The sequence below is a fragment of the Meleagris gallopavo genome, chromosome 2 (assembly GCF_000146605.3).
Source record: "Meleagris gallopavo isolate NT-WF06-2002-E0010 breed Aviagen turkey brand Nicholas breeding stock chromosome 2, Turkey_5.1, whole genome shotgun sequence".
Classification (NCBI taxonomy): domain Eukaryota; kingdom Metazoa; phylum Chordata; class Aves; order Galliformes; family Phasianidae; genus Meleagris; species Meleagris gallopavo.
In genome coordinates, this window is record NC_015012.2 from 8,485,810 (window position 1) to 8,504,726 (window position 18,917).

At 41.1% G+C, this 18,917-nt stretch overlaps 1 protein-coding gene across 1 annotated transcript; it reads right to left on the bottom strand.

Annotated features, from left to right (window-relative positions):
- Positions 1–4,110: 4,110 nt before the first annotated feature.
- On the bottom strand, positions 4,111–15,266 carry PCARE (photoreceptor cilium actin regulator). The gene is given in 3 exon segments (XM_031552308.1): positions 4,111–6,561; positions 10,554–13,543; positions 13,545–15,266. Coding segments are annotated over 3 exon segments (3,897 nt in total). The 5' UTR covers positions 14,322–15,266; the 3' UTR covers positions 4,111–6,431.
- Positions 15,267–18,917: the final 3,651 nt, after the last annotated feature.

The window sequence follows — 18,917 nt, forward strand, 5'->3', positions numbered from 1 at the left end:
AAAAAAAAAGTGTGATGTTTCTTCCACTCACTGGGGACTTCATCTGACTGCCATGGCTTATGTTTATACCCAGCCTGAACAACTGCTCAGCAGAGAGCTCTGTGATAATTTATTGCCATGGGCCAACTCTTCACCTTATTAACAAACTGCTGTGCAGCTGAAGCATGCGCTTCTGGGTTCAGTCCAAGCTCTTGGTAGATGGTGTGATCAGTTATGGCACTGCCTTTTAAAAAATATATTTTTTTCATAATCACTTGAATCTTTTAAATTTACATTTTTATTTGTAGTTGCCATTACTGCTCTGCCTGGGGGAAAAACCCTTCACAGCCGAGTGCAAACCATAACGTTTTGACAGCATATTCTGCATGGTTGCCAGTTTCTGTTATTACAGAGGAAAACACGTGTGATGTGTTAATTAGGCTTTCTGAAGGACAAAATGTCTTTCATGTGTCTGTGTGTGTTCAACTATGGATCTAATCCTGCCCTTTGCATAAAGTTCAGGAGAGGTAGACAAAATTACAGGGAAGAATTAAATCCCTGCTTCAGCCTGTGAGCAGGTGGGGCTGCCATTACCAGAACAGTGAATGTATCCTTTCAAAGTTTTCCCTGGGGTCACAATTATGGAAATTAGCCACCCAATATTCCAGTATTCTCTCCAAACTTTATAATACATAATAGGAAAGGTAGTGAAACTCAGTGTCTAGGTGGTAACCATACAGTTTGTAGGATGGCATTTTATTTTTAAAGTCATTTCTCTTTCATGCCAGAAGCATTCTGTAGTCTTCAAACATGCAACAAACAAGTGTGGATGATGCAGGGTCCTCTTTCGGACACTTCTGAAGACTGATAATGCGCTTGATTTGCAAATTAAATTCAGTTGTAGCTTCCATCTTGGATCTGTTCTATGCAAATTTTGGAGGAAAGGAAAATTTGAGTCAAGATGATTGGATCCATTGGGTACCTCACTAGCTTTCAGTGCTGCTCATCTTTTCACAGAACTGATTTGTTGTGCACAAATGGGTGAATGGAGAGGATCAGTCTCAGCACTGTTGCTTTGTAGTTCTGAATGTGTCAGTCTCCTGGGAAGTTATCAGAAAGGTTAGGGAGGCTCACACAGGTCCTGGTCTAATTTTGGCTGAAAGCAATCTAAATCAAACCTATCAAATTACTCTTAAAGTTATTAGCTGGCTGTTTATTTAGAGAAATGCCTTTCTATTTTTGCTGGTCTGTAAACAGCATTTGAAGAGGTCACGGCAACCTTCGCTGTATGTTGGGAGTAGAGAAATGCAGAGCCATTGGTCTGCTGAGGGAAACTGGGAATGTGCTGAGCATCTAAATGCCTCCTGCATTCCTAGTGCTGTGGGGTTTGCAGAGGGTAGTGTATTTTCTTCTTTTTCCTCTGTGTAAAAGCTAATCTAGTTATTTGGCTGTCAAAGGAATAAGAGAATGCTGTAGAAATAGAAAATCTCTGACTTGTCAGGGCTTGCAGAGCTTAGAGTTGCAGCATGTGGTTTCTTTGCTGTTTCTAGGACAAGTAGTTCTGAAGAGCAGAGGTTTCTCAGTTTGAAGAATGTGCTATTATATTTTTTAATTTTCCATAGTGTTTTCTAGATTACTTTATTTTGCATCTTAGGACTCTTCCCTACCAGTTGCTGTTGACTATATGGATTGTTGTGATATGAAATTTGTCTAAGGCTCAAGGAAACTGCCCACCAGGACTCCTGTGTCTTACTGGCTGCTTGGCTGCAGATCCCTGTGGGACAGGAGGGCATCCTTGGTGCTCCCTGGGTTATCCACAGGAGAAAACTGCACTATGGAGAACATGCTTCCATGCTGGAGCTGTTATGATGATAAATGCACGCAAGTAGATGCATCTGTTCTCTCTGAAATACGAAGATGAAGGGACCTATGTGGGTATTGGGCTATTGATTTAAAAATGTCAGTATCCAGAATAATCCAGAAACATGTGTTGCCTTGTGCCCTGATTGCCCATGCATTAAGTATATTTGCATTCAAAAAGACACAAAGCTTCACGGTGGGGGTCAGAAAAGTTTTTAAAAATAAGTCATTATACTGCTCTGGCAGGCTTAATTTCCAGGGAGGAAGTAAGAGGTATTAAACTTAAGCCCAGTTTAAGAAGGCTTAGGAGGAAGAAAGGTTGCAGGATGGAAATTGCACTATTAGATTGGCTCAAACTTGCTTTTAAAAACTGAGCAGCTAGTGAATTTCTTGGTTTAGGTTTTATCTCTAGAGTGATCTTGGCCTAGGTGCTTATCTTTGTGGTGGAAAGTCTGGGAAGTCACAGCTTTATAGCAATGCTTTAGGGAAGGATGTTAGCATCCTTAAGCTTCAGCTTTGATTCTTTCATATAGTAAGGACCCATTGGCACAATCTGAAGCATGAAAAACTTTTGGTTTCTTTTTAATTGCTATATAATCAGCTCATCTATGCCTTAAGGAAAACTTCATTGAAGCAGGAGGGATTTGTATGGAGCAAGATAGGCTTATTGCCTCTTTCTCCTTTAAAATAACATTGTTAAAGGGTGTACTCTAGATCGTCTATCTCCAGAAATCCTCATAGGGTTACTTAATGCGCTCAGAATTTTGTACTGGTAAAGAAAAAGGGAAGAATATGATGAGTTTTTTGAAATTTGGAAAACCAGTGAAGTGGACAGCAGTTGAAACTGTGAAGCCTGCAGATGATCTGGTGCAAGCAGTGGTGGTACAGGATAGCTGTAGGGCAGGCATACATGAGATGAATGGAAAGGGATCAGAGAGATAACATGATCCTGGGTCTTGACTGAACTTCCTCTGAGCATTTACTGACCATATCTGAACATCCTTTTTTTGACTAATATTTTTATTATTCATTCAAAGTGGGCAGTGGGAAGGACTGCATAATTGCTATCTTTGCACTAGGTATTTTAGATAACCCAGTGTACTGTTGTGAAGATAAACCAAGTATCTTCTTGCACAGCAAGAGCAAAATCTCAGTTTGAAGTTCATACCTGCAGTGTGCATGCTGCAATCATGATGACTCTGAGTTTATCTGATGTGGGAGATTTCATGACTTGTTAATCTAGGAGTCTCTCTTCAGTAGGTGTTGGCAGTTCTGCAGTGATGAACTGTGACAGTAAGAACAGGTTACTTTATCTCTGTGCTGTGATTTCTGCTATTCCCAAAACAAAAGGCATAAATTCTCAGACTATTCATCTTAATAATAAGCATTTCATAATTATTTGTGAAGTCTTTAGATATTAAGAAGTGAGGCAGTGAAAATTCTGCAAGATGCTGTTTTTTATTGATAACCTGTGCAGTATTCTGAATTGTATTGCTAATATCTGGGATATCTCTTGAAGTCAAATAAAGTTACTGGAGGTGTATAGTACTTTTGGGTCATCCGCAGATGCTGAGAGTATGAAATGATGAGTCCATTAAAGGCTTCAGCTTTGAGAAGTTTCCCTGGAAGCAAAGGCTTCCAGCTTGTCAAAGGTCTGTAGATGAAGCATAGCTTGGAGCTGTTAGCTGCTGGTTTTGCAGCTATGAAGTCCTGACTGGGAAACTGATACTGCTTTACTATGTGCTCGGCCCTTCTGCATGAGACTGCAGTGTAACAGATGTGCTTTGGCTTTAACCCTTAACTTGGTTAAGGGTTAGCTGTGGTTTTATGTAGAAGCTCTGAATGGAGAGCTCTGAATTGCCAGGTAGTTCAAGCTTAAATTAAAAGAGGTAAAGGTGGAAGCACAGCTGACCTCCGTTCTGGTCAGTTGGTGTCCCGGTTGGATTTTGTAGCCTAAAAATACATATTTGCAGAACAAAAATGTAATCTGTTTTATCTGACGTACCAGTGAAACACAAAACAAGACAAACTTGTATTTGGCTGGGGAGGAATGAAGCAAAAGGACTTTTTATGGCAGAGGGCACTCATTAGTGCACCGAGTAAGGAACCAATAACATAACATTGAGATCCGTGCTAACTTCAGACAGAATGTAAGGCAGATCAAACTCATTACCTATGTATAAAACTGATTTATTTACGTCAGTAAAAAATACATATTGAAATTGAGCATTACAACTGTATTTCAGAAATGTTGAATTTAGGAAAAATGGAAATGATATTAAAAAAAAAAATCTGTAACGCAACAACAAACAATAACAGTTCTCTAAAAAGTGTACCAGTTACTCTCAACTTCATGCTTGCAATACAAGCTGAAGTTTAACACCTTATTGCAAGGGTCCTGCACTGAAGAGAATCTCTTAGTTATACATAGTCATGAGTTCATGATACAGACTTGCAGATCGCCACTGGAGAAGCTCTGTTTCTTGAATATAATGCTCAGTTTGCTGCAACATCCTTAGGGCAATGTTGGAATCCCCCAGCAGCTGCAGTGTTCAGGTAGGACTATGGTTGCGATGAGCATCCTGATGACATGATCTTAGCCAAAACTGGAACAGATGCTGTACAGGGATGATGGTTTATGTGACATATCTCCAGGAAAGCCTTATTTTAATCATGGAAAGGTGGCTTGGCTGAATTCATGTCCTGTCAGCACAGGTGTGAGCGGGTTTTCAGCTTGATTGCTGTAGCATTTCTCTATGTGCTGCTGTAGCTCTTACTCCATAGAAGAATTTGCTGCTCAGGGGGCATAAATATACGCTTTCAGTTATCATCCCTTGTGGATGCTGAGAAATTTCAGTATTAAGCCATGAAGGGATGAAATGATTGCAGCAACTGAGCAGTTGCGCCCTCGCTCTTGCATTTTCCTCTTTAAAGCTACATTTAGGCATGCAAAGTGCCAGATTTCCGCTGTTGTGTTTCTGGTTTATTTCTGTTCTGACAGCTAATTACAGTAGAATAGACAAATCCAAAATGCATACAAAATGTGTAATTTTAATGCAGTGGGAGTAGACAAAACTTCTGATGAGGGGGAAAAACTGACCTGCAGAATTTGCTCTGCTGAGGAGCCTTGCAGTATCTCCTTGTTGATTTCCCTATTAAATAGGGAATGATGTATCTCTCTGCGTGATTACAATGTGGGTCTGTTGACATCTCCTACATGTATGCCTTGAGTATGGCTACTTTTGTCACTTCAAGCTCACAAACCCCTGATGATCCAAAGCATTGATATGCTATGAGTTATTTCTTTACAATACTTCATCTTAAATACTACGATTAAGGTTTCTTTTGTGTGGTATAAAATGGCACTGAGTTTATTGAAGATGGATGGTTGTGATGAAGGCACAATAATAAAACTCAGAGGGGTTCAGTAGACAATGGGGTCCCTTGTACAGCTTAAGGCAAGCCTTAGTTCCCCCATTATGAAGGTGGACAGAAAGGGTTAAAAATTCTGTACGTAGATGAACTGTTCATCATGAAAGCTGTAGGAAAAACTAAAGCATTCCCAGCAAAGCAGGACTAGAAATGGGTCTTTTTCTGGATCTTTTTCTGTCCCTGAAGTACCATATAAAATCAAGTCAAATTAGGTAAATTAAAAAGTTACATCTTAATTCTGATGACAAACTAGTTCTTTGAGCAAAATCCAGTAAATTATGGAAGTATTTTAGTGGATGCTGTACCAGCCTGTGATTAACCAGTTGTCAGTGTTTTCATTAACAAGAACCTGTCAGAAGTCGCAACAAATCCATTCGAACTGGGTAAACTGGAATATAAACCTCTTTCTGAGGGAACAGGATTCTCTCTTTTCTTTTTTCTTCTTTTTTTTTTAACATGTCCTTAAGTGCCTCAGGATGTTTGATTAGGCTGTTACAAAACTACTCTAATCAGGATTAAGCCTTGTATCCTGAGAACTAGAGATGATGAGATTACAGGGTAATCAAAGATGCTTTAGAAGATCAAAGTCTTTTTGAGGAAATAACATTCCTAACATCCCTTGGAAAAAAAAGGGTTATTTTTTGCTTTAACTTGTATTTGGCCTTTTTCTCTCTGTATAAACATTCATAAATAACCTAGTGTGAAGTTGTGACTTCGCTGAAGCCATTTATACTTTGCAGTAGAATTCAATTGATTCATGACTGTTCGGGCCCTGCTGCTGTCACACAGAGTTCTGCCCTCCACTCCCTGTGAGGAGCTGCAGCTCCCATGAGGCCTCCCCTCAGCTCCTCTGCTCTGCACTGAGCAAATCCAGGGGCATGAAAATACCGAATTGGTTTGCCTCAGACTTGCAGAACTCGAAAGTATTTCTGTTGTTGAAAGCAAACCTTTGAATTGCAATCAGACGGAGAAGCAGCTGGTTACCACTCCAGTATTTCCTCTGGAGGTTGAGAGGTTTGGGTTTTTAGATGCAATGCTATCATATTGTTTCCTTGTGATTAAAAATAACGGAGCAGTGTTTTGGAGGCTTGGGTAAGGCTGTTCTCTCCTGCAGACCTCAGGCCTTGCTCATGCCTCTGCTTTCCTGGGTGCTTCTGTGGTCAGTCCCTCTGCAGCCCCTGGCCCACGATGTAGAGCTCTGGGTGGGAGGCAGATCTGTTGGACTCTTTGATTTCAGGGGCACAAGGGTTGTTCCAAGAGTCGCCTGCTTTCCTAGGGCTCTCATCCATGCTGCAGAAGGAAAGATGCTCAAGTTAAGAGGCTAATGAATTGTTATTCTTCAAAATGACACTGATTAGGCCACATTAACTCATGAGGCACAAATGCTGCACAGTACTAGGTAACTGCCTATCTTCTTTTGTATACATGCTTTCTATGTATGCCCTACAGACATCTTTCTTCACATTCCCTCTTCTGTGATGCCAAACACACTGTACTCTCTCCTCCCTTCCAAAACTTCCTAGGGAAGTAAATGTTTAAAATGTTTAACAGGGAATCAGTATGAATCTAGATTCACTTGCAGATGGAGACTAATTTGAGTGAGAAGTCTTCCAAACTCAGAATCCGCTGGACAAAAGGTCTTATCTCTGTTATACATCTGCATGGTTACAGCGACTTCTGAGGATGCCATCCTGTTGCCATGCTATGTGCTCTGGTGGCATAAATCTGCCCCTTTACAAACAGGAAAACTGAGACAGAGTACAAGTGATGTTCTTGACATCAAAGAAGCAGTCCCTAGAGGCACAGAGACTTTGTGAATCAAGAGTGACTATGGCAAAAGAGCTAGTCATGGATATCTCACTGTGCAGGCCTTCATGCTGAAATTTGTTCCATCTTCCTTTAGCTAATTAAGAGTTTAAGCTAAACGTAAGGAAAAACCCCAGAGTTATCCAAAATCATTACTGTATTTTAAGCACATGAACTGATAAACTGAATTAACTTTTGACTGTAGACAAGCTTTACCTTCCTATTCTATCTGCTAGAACTTCAGAAATTTGAAAGGCTGGATGAAAGAGATTTGTGATAGATTTCCAGTCACAAAACTCTAATCCAGCTTCAGATGACCCCCAAATGCAGAAGTTGCACTCAGATACTTGTTTTGGGCCTGATTCAGTGAACAAAGTCCCTTGCCAAGACTTTCTTGAACAATATCTTAATGGCAATAGCATTTCTTTCATCTGGTCTACCACTTAGAAGATTAGCAGTCTCAATGAAATATTATTTTAACTGCATTTGAGTTTTGTGTAATACAGGTTAACAGGATTTCTATAAGCAGAAAAATTGTACATGTTATGCCTTGATAATATACCAATAACTGTTGATCGTTATCAAATGACCAAGCATAGGAACCAGCAAAGTTAGCTCACTTCAATCCATCCACAGTCTGTCCAAACAGGAACTGCATGTTCTACATGATTTGTTCAACTAGTAGTTGCTGAACACAGAAACTGAAATCTGAAAGTATGGTCCAGATACCCTAATACTAAGTACAAAAGCTATAGTTTTTAAGGCTAATGATGTGTTAAGTCCTGATATTTCTTACAGCACTGGATGGGCAGCAGACATACTTAGGAAAGAAGCACTTCTTGCCTTCTAGAGGAACAGTGAGCATGTGGCAGATGCAAATCTGTGAGTAGCAGTGATACCTAATGCCTGGCAATGCAACTGAATGGAAGCTGCTGCTGCTTCTGTTGTTGCTGTTAAAATGGGGTAGGTGAGAAAGGACTGCCTGATGACTCAATGAAATGTGTGGTTCACACAAGCTCCTGGCAGATTTAGTATTTTCCCAGAAATTGGATGTTTTACTTGGGCATGGAAAATTGAGTGATATATCTGGAAATGAAAAAATGGAGTCTGCACAAGCATGGGAGAAACTGGCTACATTGCCCATTTTCAAACTTCTTTACCTATGCAAGCGTGATGCCACAGGTTTGCCTGTCTCCCCTCCCTCCTGTAACTAAAGCATGAAACTGCTCATAGAACTCACAAAAACTCGCATGCACAGAAGCGTTGTTGAAGAGGAGAAGGAGAGCAAGGAAAGGAAGGAAGGAAAGGACACTGAGAGTTAGGTGGGAATAGCATGCGATCTGAGGCCAGATGCAAACACTGTCAGAATGAAGAGTTTTAGGAATATAACATGTTTGAGGGAGATGTTTGAAATTTTCCTTTGTTAGCTGAGTGAATTGCAAAGCAGAGGAAGCCTTGCATGGCTTAAAAACTGTAAGGAGAAATATGGATCAGTGTGGTGGTTATTCTGGAGTGGCATCTGCTGTAACAGCAAGGATCAGCATCTGCGTGTGGTGTGAGGTGCTCACAGCTGTGGCAGCTGCTCGGAGCTCAGCGAGGAGATGGACAGCAGTGATGTGAGAGGCTCTCAGAGCTTCTGCTACGTGCTGCTTCCTAAAATAGATTTTCTTTGCCCATCAGCACATTTGCTGTGATATCTGTATTATGCCAAAGCAAGGTCTGTAAAAGTCAATTCTAGGCAGCTTATTTTAACTGTAAGAAAGCAAACAACAGCATATTGAATCTTGAGTCAGAGTACATGGTAATGAATGGGCTCAGTTTCCCTTTTGTTTACAGTGATATAAATTTGAGCTAACTCAATAGGACAACGTTTGATCTCTGTTTATATAAGTGATAAGCTGAATTTGGCTCAGGATATATTTCTTCTAAAATGACTAGAAATGGTATATATCATAACACTAGATACCGTATTTTTCATGACGGGGGGATGATTTTATTTACGGTGGTTTTTCTTTATATTACTGTCTGTGCTGTGACAGACTACAATAGAGAGATAACACACACCATTGAGGCATAAATTAGTTAACAATTTATAGTAGACTGTTTTTAAAATTGAGCCATAAAACTCCCAGGGCTTTTGTCTTACAATATTTGATACAAAACTGCCTTGGAAAAACATTAATTAATTCTAGTGGGCACTGGAGTAGACAAGCTGGCTTCATACCACACATAACAGCAGAAATCCCAACAGCAATGTAGACAACTTTCAGATGATCTTCAAATATCAGAATATAACACAAAATTAGCATCCAGAATGCAAAACTGTTTCCTAGCAGCTTTCACTCCTTTTGTTTAGCTAATTCCTCTACTATGAGTGTGGTTCTTGTCTTGTCTTTGGGAAGAGAATGCCTGTACACTTGATTTCAGTATAGTTAAGTGTCTCTGCACTCAGTGCAGGGTATGTTTGTGCATTCATAAGTGCAGTTTTATTTCCTGTTGGGCTTGATCTTGCAAGCTCTACTCACGGGGACAATTTGTGTGATTTTAGCTCTTCTGCAGCAAAAGTAAAAATACTCCTCGTGAGGAAAGCCTGCCTGGGGAAGGGTCTTAATCCTCTTGTGTAGCTTAAAGCTTAATGGACTAAAACATCCTAAGATGCTAAGAAACAATTTGTACTTCCAGACAACTACCCTGATCTTTAACTCCCAAATACTCATATGCCTTTTATAGCTTTTTTGCTTTGCTTTTTAAATGATAGAGAAAATTTAAAGTCAAGCCCAGGTATTTAAAAAATGTCCACCAGTGGTTGCAGACATGGAATTTCTTGTATCTAATGCTTTCATAACAATGAATCCCTGACAGCCATGAGAAATTTCTCCACTTTGAAAACTGAATTTGATCTTTGGAACCACCAGACTTAGCATTAGTGCCTCGATCTGAAAGCCTACACAACAAGCTCGTCGTTTCAGCTATAATTATAGTCATACAGATGTTTACATCTGCACATTATTCTTGCCAGTTGATTTCAAATATTTTAATATAGATTTCTGTTAAGCAGTTTACTGGCTTAGAAGTTGATGCTAGTTAAGTAAGACACCCCAGCCTATTTTCTCACAGGTATTTAAAGATGTTTATCACTTGAGGGCTATTCCATAGCTTTTAAGACTTGAATGTGGATGTTCTTAGTCCCCAGACAAATAAGGGAAATTCAATACTGTGAGCCCAACACTGAACTTTCTCTGATTGCAGTGTAAGGCTTAAGCAAGCTGTGCAAGGTTAGCTGTTCCCTTTACTCTGACAGCTGTCTATAGAAATCTGGGGCAAGATGATGTTATCTTTCCCCAGCCATCTCTCACATATAGGAACGGAGAACTTTTCTGAGGAATCTTAAAGACAATAAGTTCCAATTAGGAGTTTATAGAGCTAACACAATACAATATTTCTACTTTCCTGATGTAAAGTAGAAGGATTCTTACCTTGCTTGGTTAAGAGCAGGTTCACTGGCAGCTGACACAGGAGCTGGAAGGAAGAACCGGACCCCTGGTCGACGGTCGGAGAAACTTCTCCTCACAAATGGCTGAGGACTGGCAGCACTCAGGGACAGCTTTCTGGTTCGAACTCCCAGCTGCTGGAAAAACAGGCTGCTCTTTTGGGAAGAGCTTTTTGAAGCTTCAGGCTGACCCGTGACCTCCTCTGAGGGTTTGCTGGGTGCTGGTGGAGATCTTGCTTCAAATAAGGAAGAGGTGGCTGGGCAAAATATTGAATGTACATTGCTGCCCTTTTTGGAGGAGGAAGGCTGGGGCTCATCCCCAGCATCCAGACCTGCTCTTGATCTTCTGTAGGAGTGAGATGGGGAGGTTGGTGGGGATGGGGTGATGGGAAATGGAGCAGGGCCTGTGTCACGGCGGTATGCTGGGGAGCCTGGTGGCCGGTGTGGGCTTGATGAGTTCTGTTTATGCTCTGCAGGAGGGCTGAGCAGTTTGCGCTGGGCTGGTGGAGAAGGCAGCTTCTTCTGTGAGGGAGGGCTGGGTGCTCTGGGGCTGGCAGGGGGACTGGGTTTCCTCTGCACAGTGGGCGAGCTGGGCTGGGGGTTGCTAAAAGCTTGCAGAGAGTGTCTGTGATGTGTTGGAGGGCTGAAAAGCCGTTTCTCAGTTGGAGGAGAAGAAGGAGGGGTTCTTGCTGGGGACACCCTCCTGGGGAATGCTGAGCCTTTTTCATTTCTCCTGAGAGAGTCAGGAGAGCCGTGCTTCTGGTACGGCACTGAAGTTGAGGGTGAATTGGCCTCCATGCCCTCTGAGCTGTTGCGGTGTGGTTTTGAAACCCCGCTGGGATTTTGAAGAGGGATAATTTTATGCGTTTGCTTGTACAAATCTGCAGCCTCTTTTCTCTGGGTCGCTAATATCTCTTCCTGACTAGGGATGTGCACATTGGTAGGGTTCAACTCCAGAGAATATATCTGCAGTTTATCATCCCTTGGATCACTGTTCCTTAGAACTTTGTTAGCAGCCACATTGGGGCCATTGATATTTTTGCTTGGTAATAAGTCAATGGACTGAAGAGAGGCCCTCATTTTTGGGGAGACTTGTGTTCTCTTAGTAGCTTGAAATTCTGTTTTGGAAGGCTTTTTGGCATCTTCTGATGAGCTTCCTTCTATTCTTGCAGTTTCTTCCATCTCAGAGGAGTCAAAAGTACTGTCCATTAGCATTTCAGGGGGTGGTGGTGGCAAGTTCTCAATATCTTCATTTGTCTCTTCCTTTGTCTCCTTGCTTAATTCTGCAGCTGATATAGGAGGAAAGGTGTTTGCAAAGTTAGAACAAACGCCACTGTTGTTTGAAAGGTTTGTGCCTTCTACTGGCGAAATGCGATGCTTAACATTTAGAGGCGCTAGGCCTCCCTGAAAGGGAACAGTGGGTGGGATGACTGGAAGTCCAAATTTTCTGACGCATTTTACTGGTCCTAAAGATCTTAAAGGTGCGGCTTTTCCAAGCTCATCAGTGGGACTGAATGTTTCAATGAGCTTTTTGACAGACTGGCGGGGGGCACAGCTGCTGCCACTGAGCATTTGAGTTCCAGAAGGCTTGTTTTCTTCATTCCCTGATGATGTCTCTTGGGTGGGCACAGTAGCTTTCAAAGGCTTCTTGTCTCTTTTTTCATCCAGCTGATGGGCAGGATTTTGATCAACTATGTACAAAGGGACTTTATCCTGGTTAGGCAGGATGCTGAAATTTTTTGAGAGGCATGCCTTCAGTTTGCTAGAAGACCTAGAAGTAACTTGCTCATCCTGCAAGTAACATGTTGTTCTCAGTTTCGTAGGCTCTTTGTTGTTATCTGTCTCCTTCTTTCCATAAAACATTTCTAGCCTTTTGCTGAGCTCCTTTTGAGTTCTCTGAAGCTCTAGGAGGGTTGGGTCCTCTGCCTGGCTTCTGAGGGACTCCTCTGACCGGGATCGCCGTTGTTTACCATAGGTTTTCTGTCTGCCTGTTGCTGTACTAGGCCTTGCTGTTAAGATGGCTGTTCCGCTCTCATCCTCCATCCATTCTTTATGCCTAGACTTAGCTGGGACGAATTTGATTTTTTCACTGATGGCATCTTTCATCTTCAGAATCATTTCCTCTGCTTCTGCATTTTCTGTCCTTTTGATAGACTGCCTTTGTGTGCTATCAGTGACTGCAGGTGAAGACTGGGGCCTCTTTGGCAGGGCATCCTTCCCCATTTCTGATAAACTTGTGTTGTCGTCATCCTCCCCCAGGGTGCTCCCTTCATCATCATCATCTGAAGGAAAATCTATTGATTCACCAACTTGCAAATGTTCATGATCTTGAGTAGAGTCAGACTGGAAGGAGTTACAGGAGTGGCTTTTACTCAAGCTTGCATCTCGTGCCATGGTGGAAATACCTTCTGGTATTCCTCCCTGACAACCAGTTCCTTCTCTATTCTGTACAGATGAATGAAGCACATCTTTAAAATGCATTTCAAATGTGTAGATATGAGATGTGGCTGTGCCTGGTGGCCTTGTCCCATTGTGAATATGCTCCATCATTCTGCTGTGCTTTTGGGATAGAATGCCATGCACAGAGGAATCAAAGGTTGCTTGTGCTCCAAGCTGGCTGGAAGGACTGAAGTCTTTGACGGATTCATTGTCCACACCAATGCCACTGTCCTCAGAACAGAGAGTCCTGTCATCACCATGGAACTGAGGATTCCCCATGGTTGAGGCTTCAAGCAGCCTTACTGTCTGAAGCAGGCGCTCATCAAACATTTGCTTTGCTTTCAGTTTTCCTTCCAAGTTGCTTGCAGCGGTCTGCAGGTAGTTGCATGTCTCCTGCAGGGCATCGGAGGTGAGAGAGGCTAGCGTTCCATTCAGTAACTGCATTTTGTTGATTGTGTATTGTAGTAGTTGTTGCAGAAGATCAGGGTGCTCCTTCATATCACCTTTTTCTGATGGCCATGCCAGATTCCCCCCCACCGTTTTTGAGAAGATTTTCCCCATCATTAGCAATTTCTTCCAAGAGCTGGTTGATTTCATCAAAGCGAAGCACGAGGAAGCTTACCATCTGTTGTAGGAAGAGCTGAGTTTGGGCAGCCTGATCAGCCATATGAAGTATTGCTTCATACTTGGAGAGATTGGGATTTAAGTAAGCATATGCACTCTGATGAGCCTTAACAAGCAGTTCTGGGAAATCCACCTTTTTCTCTGCCTCACACGGGGACAAAATGGACTTTTCTTTAGTTTTGCTAAGTCGACCTTGTTTTGCTGACTTCTGATTCTTTGGCTTCTTCCCTTTCTTTAGGATTTGCTTTGCGTTGCTTTCATTCTTATTATCCGAAATGAACACTGATGCTTCTGATTCACAGGAGCTTTGCTTTCTGATCTGTATAGCCTCAGTGATGTGTTTTTGAGATTCAATCAGTTTGGATATAACTTCAGCCTCTGTGGCTGTCCTCTCAATTACTTTGTCTTCCCTGGAAATGGGGACGTTTGGATGAGAGTTGGAAGAAAACTGCAGATGATCACTCTTATCCCGCTCAGATGTTTTCTCCTTGGTTTCTATCAGGCAGTTATTCCTCTGGACCCCATATTGGTGAAACTCATCAAAACTGTAGCAAGATGAACCTTTAACTAGCAGTGGGATTCCTTTATCTGTTGGATCAATACGCAAAACATCTTTGGGCTTATTCAAAGCTTTAAGGCCACTTCTTGCAAGAGTATTAACAATCTCACTGTGAGATGGTGTGCAGCCCATCTTTTCTTCGTCTTTGGCTGTATTTTTGATTTGAAATCTAGATAACTATAGAAAATACAACAAAGAATCAAACTCACTGTCTCATCCCGAGCTGTTGACTGGCCTTTTTCTCACAAGTTTTCCAGCACAGTATTAGTTTTGTTGATGTAGTTTGCCTTGAAATCTCATATGCTCACCGTCCAGGATCTGGTCTTGCAGTTGTGCATTGTCCCACTGTATGTTCTGTATGTTTCCCCACAAGTTTTCTTCTTTGATTTAAAACAAAACAAAAAAAAAGTGTGTGAAAGCTCTGCTGGATTTAGGGCTAATGGATTAAGAGGACTTGCGTGCCTCACTTCTGTCTTGACAGATGTCCACTGCAAGTAAGACTTTAAGCTCATTAGGGTAAGCAGGCACCAACCAGTCAGCATCCATGTTGTATTTATATAGGCAGATTTTTTTCTGCATTATGTTGGGTGCCAAGAGGACTTGGTACCTGCCCCTGCTTCTTTTCCTTGTTGCAAAACTGTAATGCATAATTGAATGTAGTGATCCAAAGGAAGAAACTGTATTTTGAAGCCTTTTCGAAGGGAAACTACTTGAACATGTGCACAAATGCCATTAGATACTGCTTAACCAAGAAAAAGATGACCTTGATGGAGTATATAGCAGCTGGAGAATACAAGGAGAATCAAATGGGTTACAGGTACTTGTTATACTTCTGCCTTAAGGGGCTTCAATATTCTTCAGTATTTTAATTTTGGGAGAAAAAAGACAAATCTCAGGCAGAACTATCAATTTCAGTCTTTCAAATGTATGGGTTAGGATCACAAAAAAAAAAAGATAATAGGTCTCTAAAACTAAACAAACAAACATAAAACAAACAAAAAAACCCCACTGAGTTTCATGGGATAAAATGCTTCACAAGCACAAAAGTTACTTGCTTGCCTTTACTTCTTCCTCATCTGCCAGAGACTGGTTCTTTTAATGAATTAACTTCAAGAGTTAAAACTTTAAGGAAAAAAGTAAAATAAATAAATAAATAAAATATAGACCCATTTCTAAAAAGAAGTTGTTATTCAAACCACTTAAAAAGCCAAAACAGGATTGTTCCTTTTGTAAGTTTGGCTATCACTTGCTGCATCTTTTTCTTGGAAAAACAACCTCCAGGATAACCTAACTCTGAAAAAGAAGTTAAAGAAGCTGAAGCAGAAAGTGGAACACTGTGACGAAGCAGAAGAGATCTCAGCTGGTGTACTGTGCCCAAATGAAGAGTACTCAGTAGAGGAAAGATGTGGACCTGCTGGAGCACATCCAGAGAAGGGCCATGAAAGTGATCCAAGGGTTGGAAAACCTCTCCTACAAGGTTAGGATGAGAGAGCTGGGGCTGTGCAGCCTGGAGAAGGGAAGGCTTCAGGGAGACCTCAGAGCGGCCTTTCAGTATCAAAAGTAGGGCTAGAAGAAAGAAGGGGACAGGCTCTTTAGCAGGAGTGTTGTGGCAGGACAAGTGGAAATGACTTCAAACTAAAAGAGGGGAGGATTTAAACTGGATATAAAGATGAAGATTTTTACATTAAGGGTGGTGAGGCACTGGCACAGGTTGTCCAGAGAAGTGGTGGATGCCCTGTCCTTGGAGATACCCAGTATCAGGCTGGACAGGGCTCTGAGCATCCTGATCTAACTGTAGGTGTCCCTCTTCATGTTAGGGGAGTTATACCAGATGACTTATAAAGGATCCTTCCAACTCAAACCATTCTATGATTCTATATTGTCCAAGTATTTACTTACAAAGGGCAGTACATGGGTGAGGATGATAATAGCACTGACTTCCTGTTTCCCTCTTCAATATTCACGTTTGATGGATTCATCTTTTAATTTCAAAGAGTAGCTTTTCTACTAAAGTTATCAATTTCTCAGCGTCAGAAAAGATTGCAGAAAAGAGTGGCTAAACCTATCTCTGGGGAGAAGCCTTCTGCTTCTCTCTAGCAATTTCTGTGTGATTGCAGGTAACTTGTCTGCTTCCCCAAAATGTTTCCATACTGCCGAACCTCTAAAACATTTTCAGACTTGAATGAGCTGCATACATGACTCATTCCTTGGTGCTGTAGCAGATTGTTCTCCCGGAAAATAATTACTTTCTGTAGCCTGTTTATTCGCATTTCTTCTGTTCAACAGGAGCTGCAAACTTAACTTGTTTTACAAGGGAGAAGACATGCCAGTGACTCCTAGGAAAATGTTTAAAACTATTCCTTTCTCTCAGGTAATTTTTCTGGGACGTATTAATTGCAATTAATGTATGTGATGGCACAGCCATTTTCCTCAGTGCTTTTCTGGAAAACATCAAGCAATTATTTCTTGGCTCTGCTTCTTCCGAGTCATGTAGCTAATTCTTCAGATGCTTCTGCATCCCACCACCATGTGGCTTACCCACAGTGGCTGACTTATGATGGCTATGTATTTATTACTCTACAATTAATATTAACTAATATTAACTTATGCTGTTTTATTTATTTATTTTTAAGTAGAGATTCTGAGTCATAGAAAACATGTCTGAACAAGGCACTTGTTTTGTCCTAACTTTGTTGCTTGCACGTCTATGTAGTATAACTACTTTAATGTTCTGTCAAACTTATTAGCTTCTGTGAGAGAGGAGAAATTTTATGTCTGTTTCCAACCACTTATGAAACTGCATTTGTCACTGATATTCTTGTTACTAAGTAAATATATATTGTGTTGAAAGTCTGAGGTATTTAAAGCAGAAAAAAAAAAGCTTTACCACATGGAAAATGCAGAAGAAAATGCTTTGTCTCATGGTAATTTAACCAAATGAGATGGCAAGTGAAAATGGTGGTAGAAGAGATTACTGATGAGGAGAGTGACAAGCAAGTATTTTTGACATTAAAGTAATGAGATGAATTTGTCATCTGTTGTTTATGAATGCTATACATTGATGTAATTCCTGGTAGAGTTACTATAGTAATACTTTGGCTTACAGTGCTATAATTTACAGAACAAAAATCAAAAGGTAAACACTTGGTCTGAGTCTATGTTGTTACCTGTGAACTTGCTGACTTGAGCCATTTTACAAGTGCCCCATGTGAATACAGGACTGTGTTTGAGGAGCAGAGCCTAGGGGAGAAGCATGGTAAGATCATTAAGGATTAACAGAGACTTTCCCTTGAATGTTGGATTTAGTTTAAAATGCCTTTTCTCCTTTCATACCCTTTCTTCCTCCTGTTAAAATTGGCAATATTTTCACTGCTGCTTGGTTGCATGGCACTCTTACAGGGAAGAACTTAAATATTCTTGAATCCTACCAGAAATAACTGGTGCAGTAGATAATAAAAACCATACTAGTCTGCAAATGGTCCTAGAAGCACTGTAAATGCCCTTTGAAAGGCAAGAATGAGGCCTGAGTCTGGATGGAGATGTATGGTACTCAGCCTTCAGAGATGTTGTCCACGTAGTAGCTGTGGGATGATGGAAGAATCTGTTGATGGAAACAAAGAGTAGTGGTGGTGGTGTTTTCAATACCAGCAAATTGAATATAACCAGAGAGCTGTTCAAACTGTTGGTCTATAAATCACTAAACAAATAGGAAATTTAGAAGAAATATAGTAGAAAATTAGAGACGCTTATGTGGATCAGCCTCTACAGGGGCTGTTAACTGCTCAGATGCCCCATGGGAATAAAGCAAAATCATATGGGACCTAACACTGCTCAAAGTCAGCAGTGATTTTGTAAGATATGTTTACACATGCTCACTGCTTTTGAAAGGAGTATTCTGGTCACTTGATCATCATTACTCATTGCTGTGAATCCCCTAGTATTTAAAAGACAGCTGTCTGGCAGATGTTCACTGCTGTTTTCAATGGTTAAGACAGTGCTAGAATGTAAAAATTAGAACTAAGAATTGTGGGGAACAGAATAATGTTTCAAATACAGATTTCCAGAACTATGCAAATGTACATAATTAAAAGGAGACAGGCCTAGCCTCAGCAGTAGCTGCATCAGTTCTTACAAGTGGATGCAGGTTTGTGGTTGTGGAACAATGTCATGGAAAGCAAGTTTCTGTCAGGTGACAGAATTTAACAGGCAGGCAGCTGGTTCTGTTACTTCTGCTGGGAGGTGGCTGTGTTGTTTTGGAAATGGATTTAGAGGCTAGGTCCATGTGACTTGTATTCCTGAAAAAATAATCCAGGCCACTGTAGAAAACAGTGGAGCTGTTAAGCCTACTGTGGAGAGGCACAAGGCTTCCTTATCTAAAGCATCTCAAGTGATCTCTGAACATCAAGATAAGCACTCCTATTGGCTTTTTCCTGCAGGGTGCCTCAAAGCATGAGCCACATGTGTATACGCAGCTGTCCTGTTAGGCACCTAACTGAGGGCAGCTCCCGGAGCATTCAGTGTCTCACAAACGTGCTTGCTGCTCCACTATTCTCACTATTCTTCTGATCTTTGCTCCAGAGTAGCTCTGCTGGAAGCTGAAGTCTTCCAAAGCTATTTAAATGACCCTTTTCCTCTGATATGAACATTTGAGAAGATGAAGGAAGTGGTTAGTAATGCCCTGTTTCTGCTCAAGAAGAGAAATAAAAGCAAAATAGTACTTTACATTTA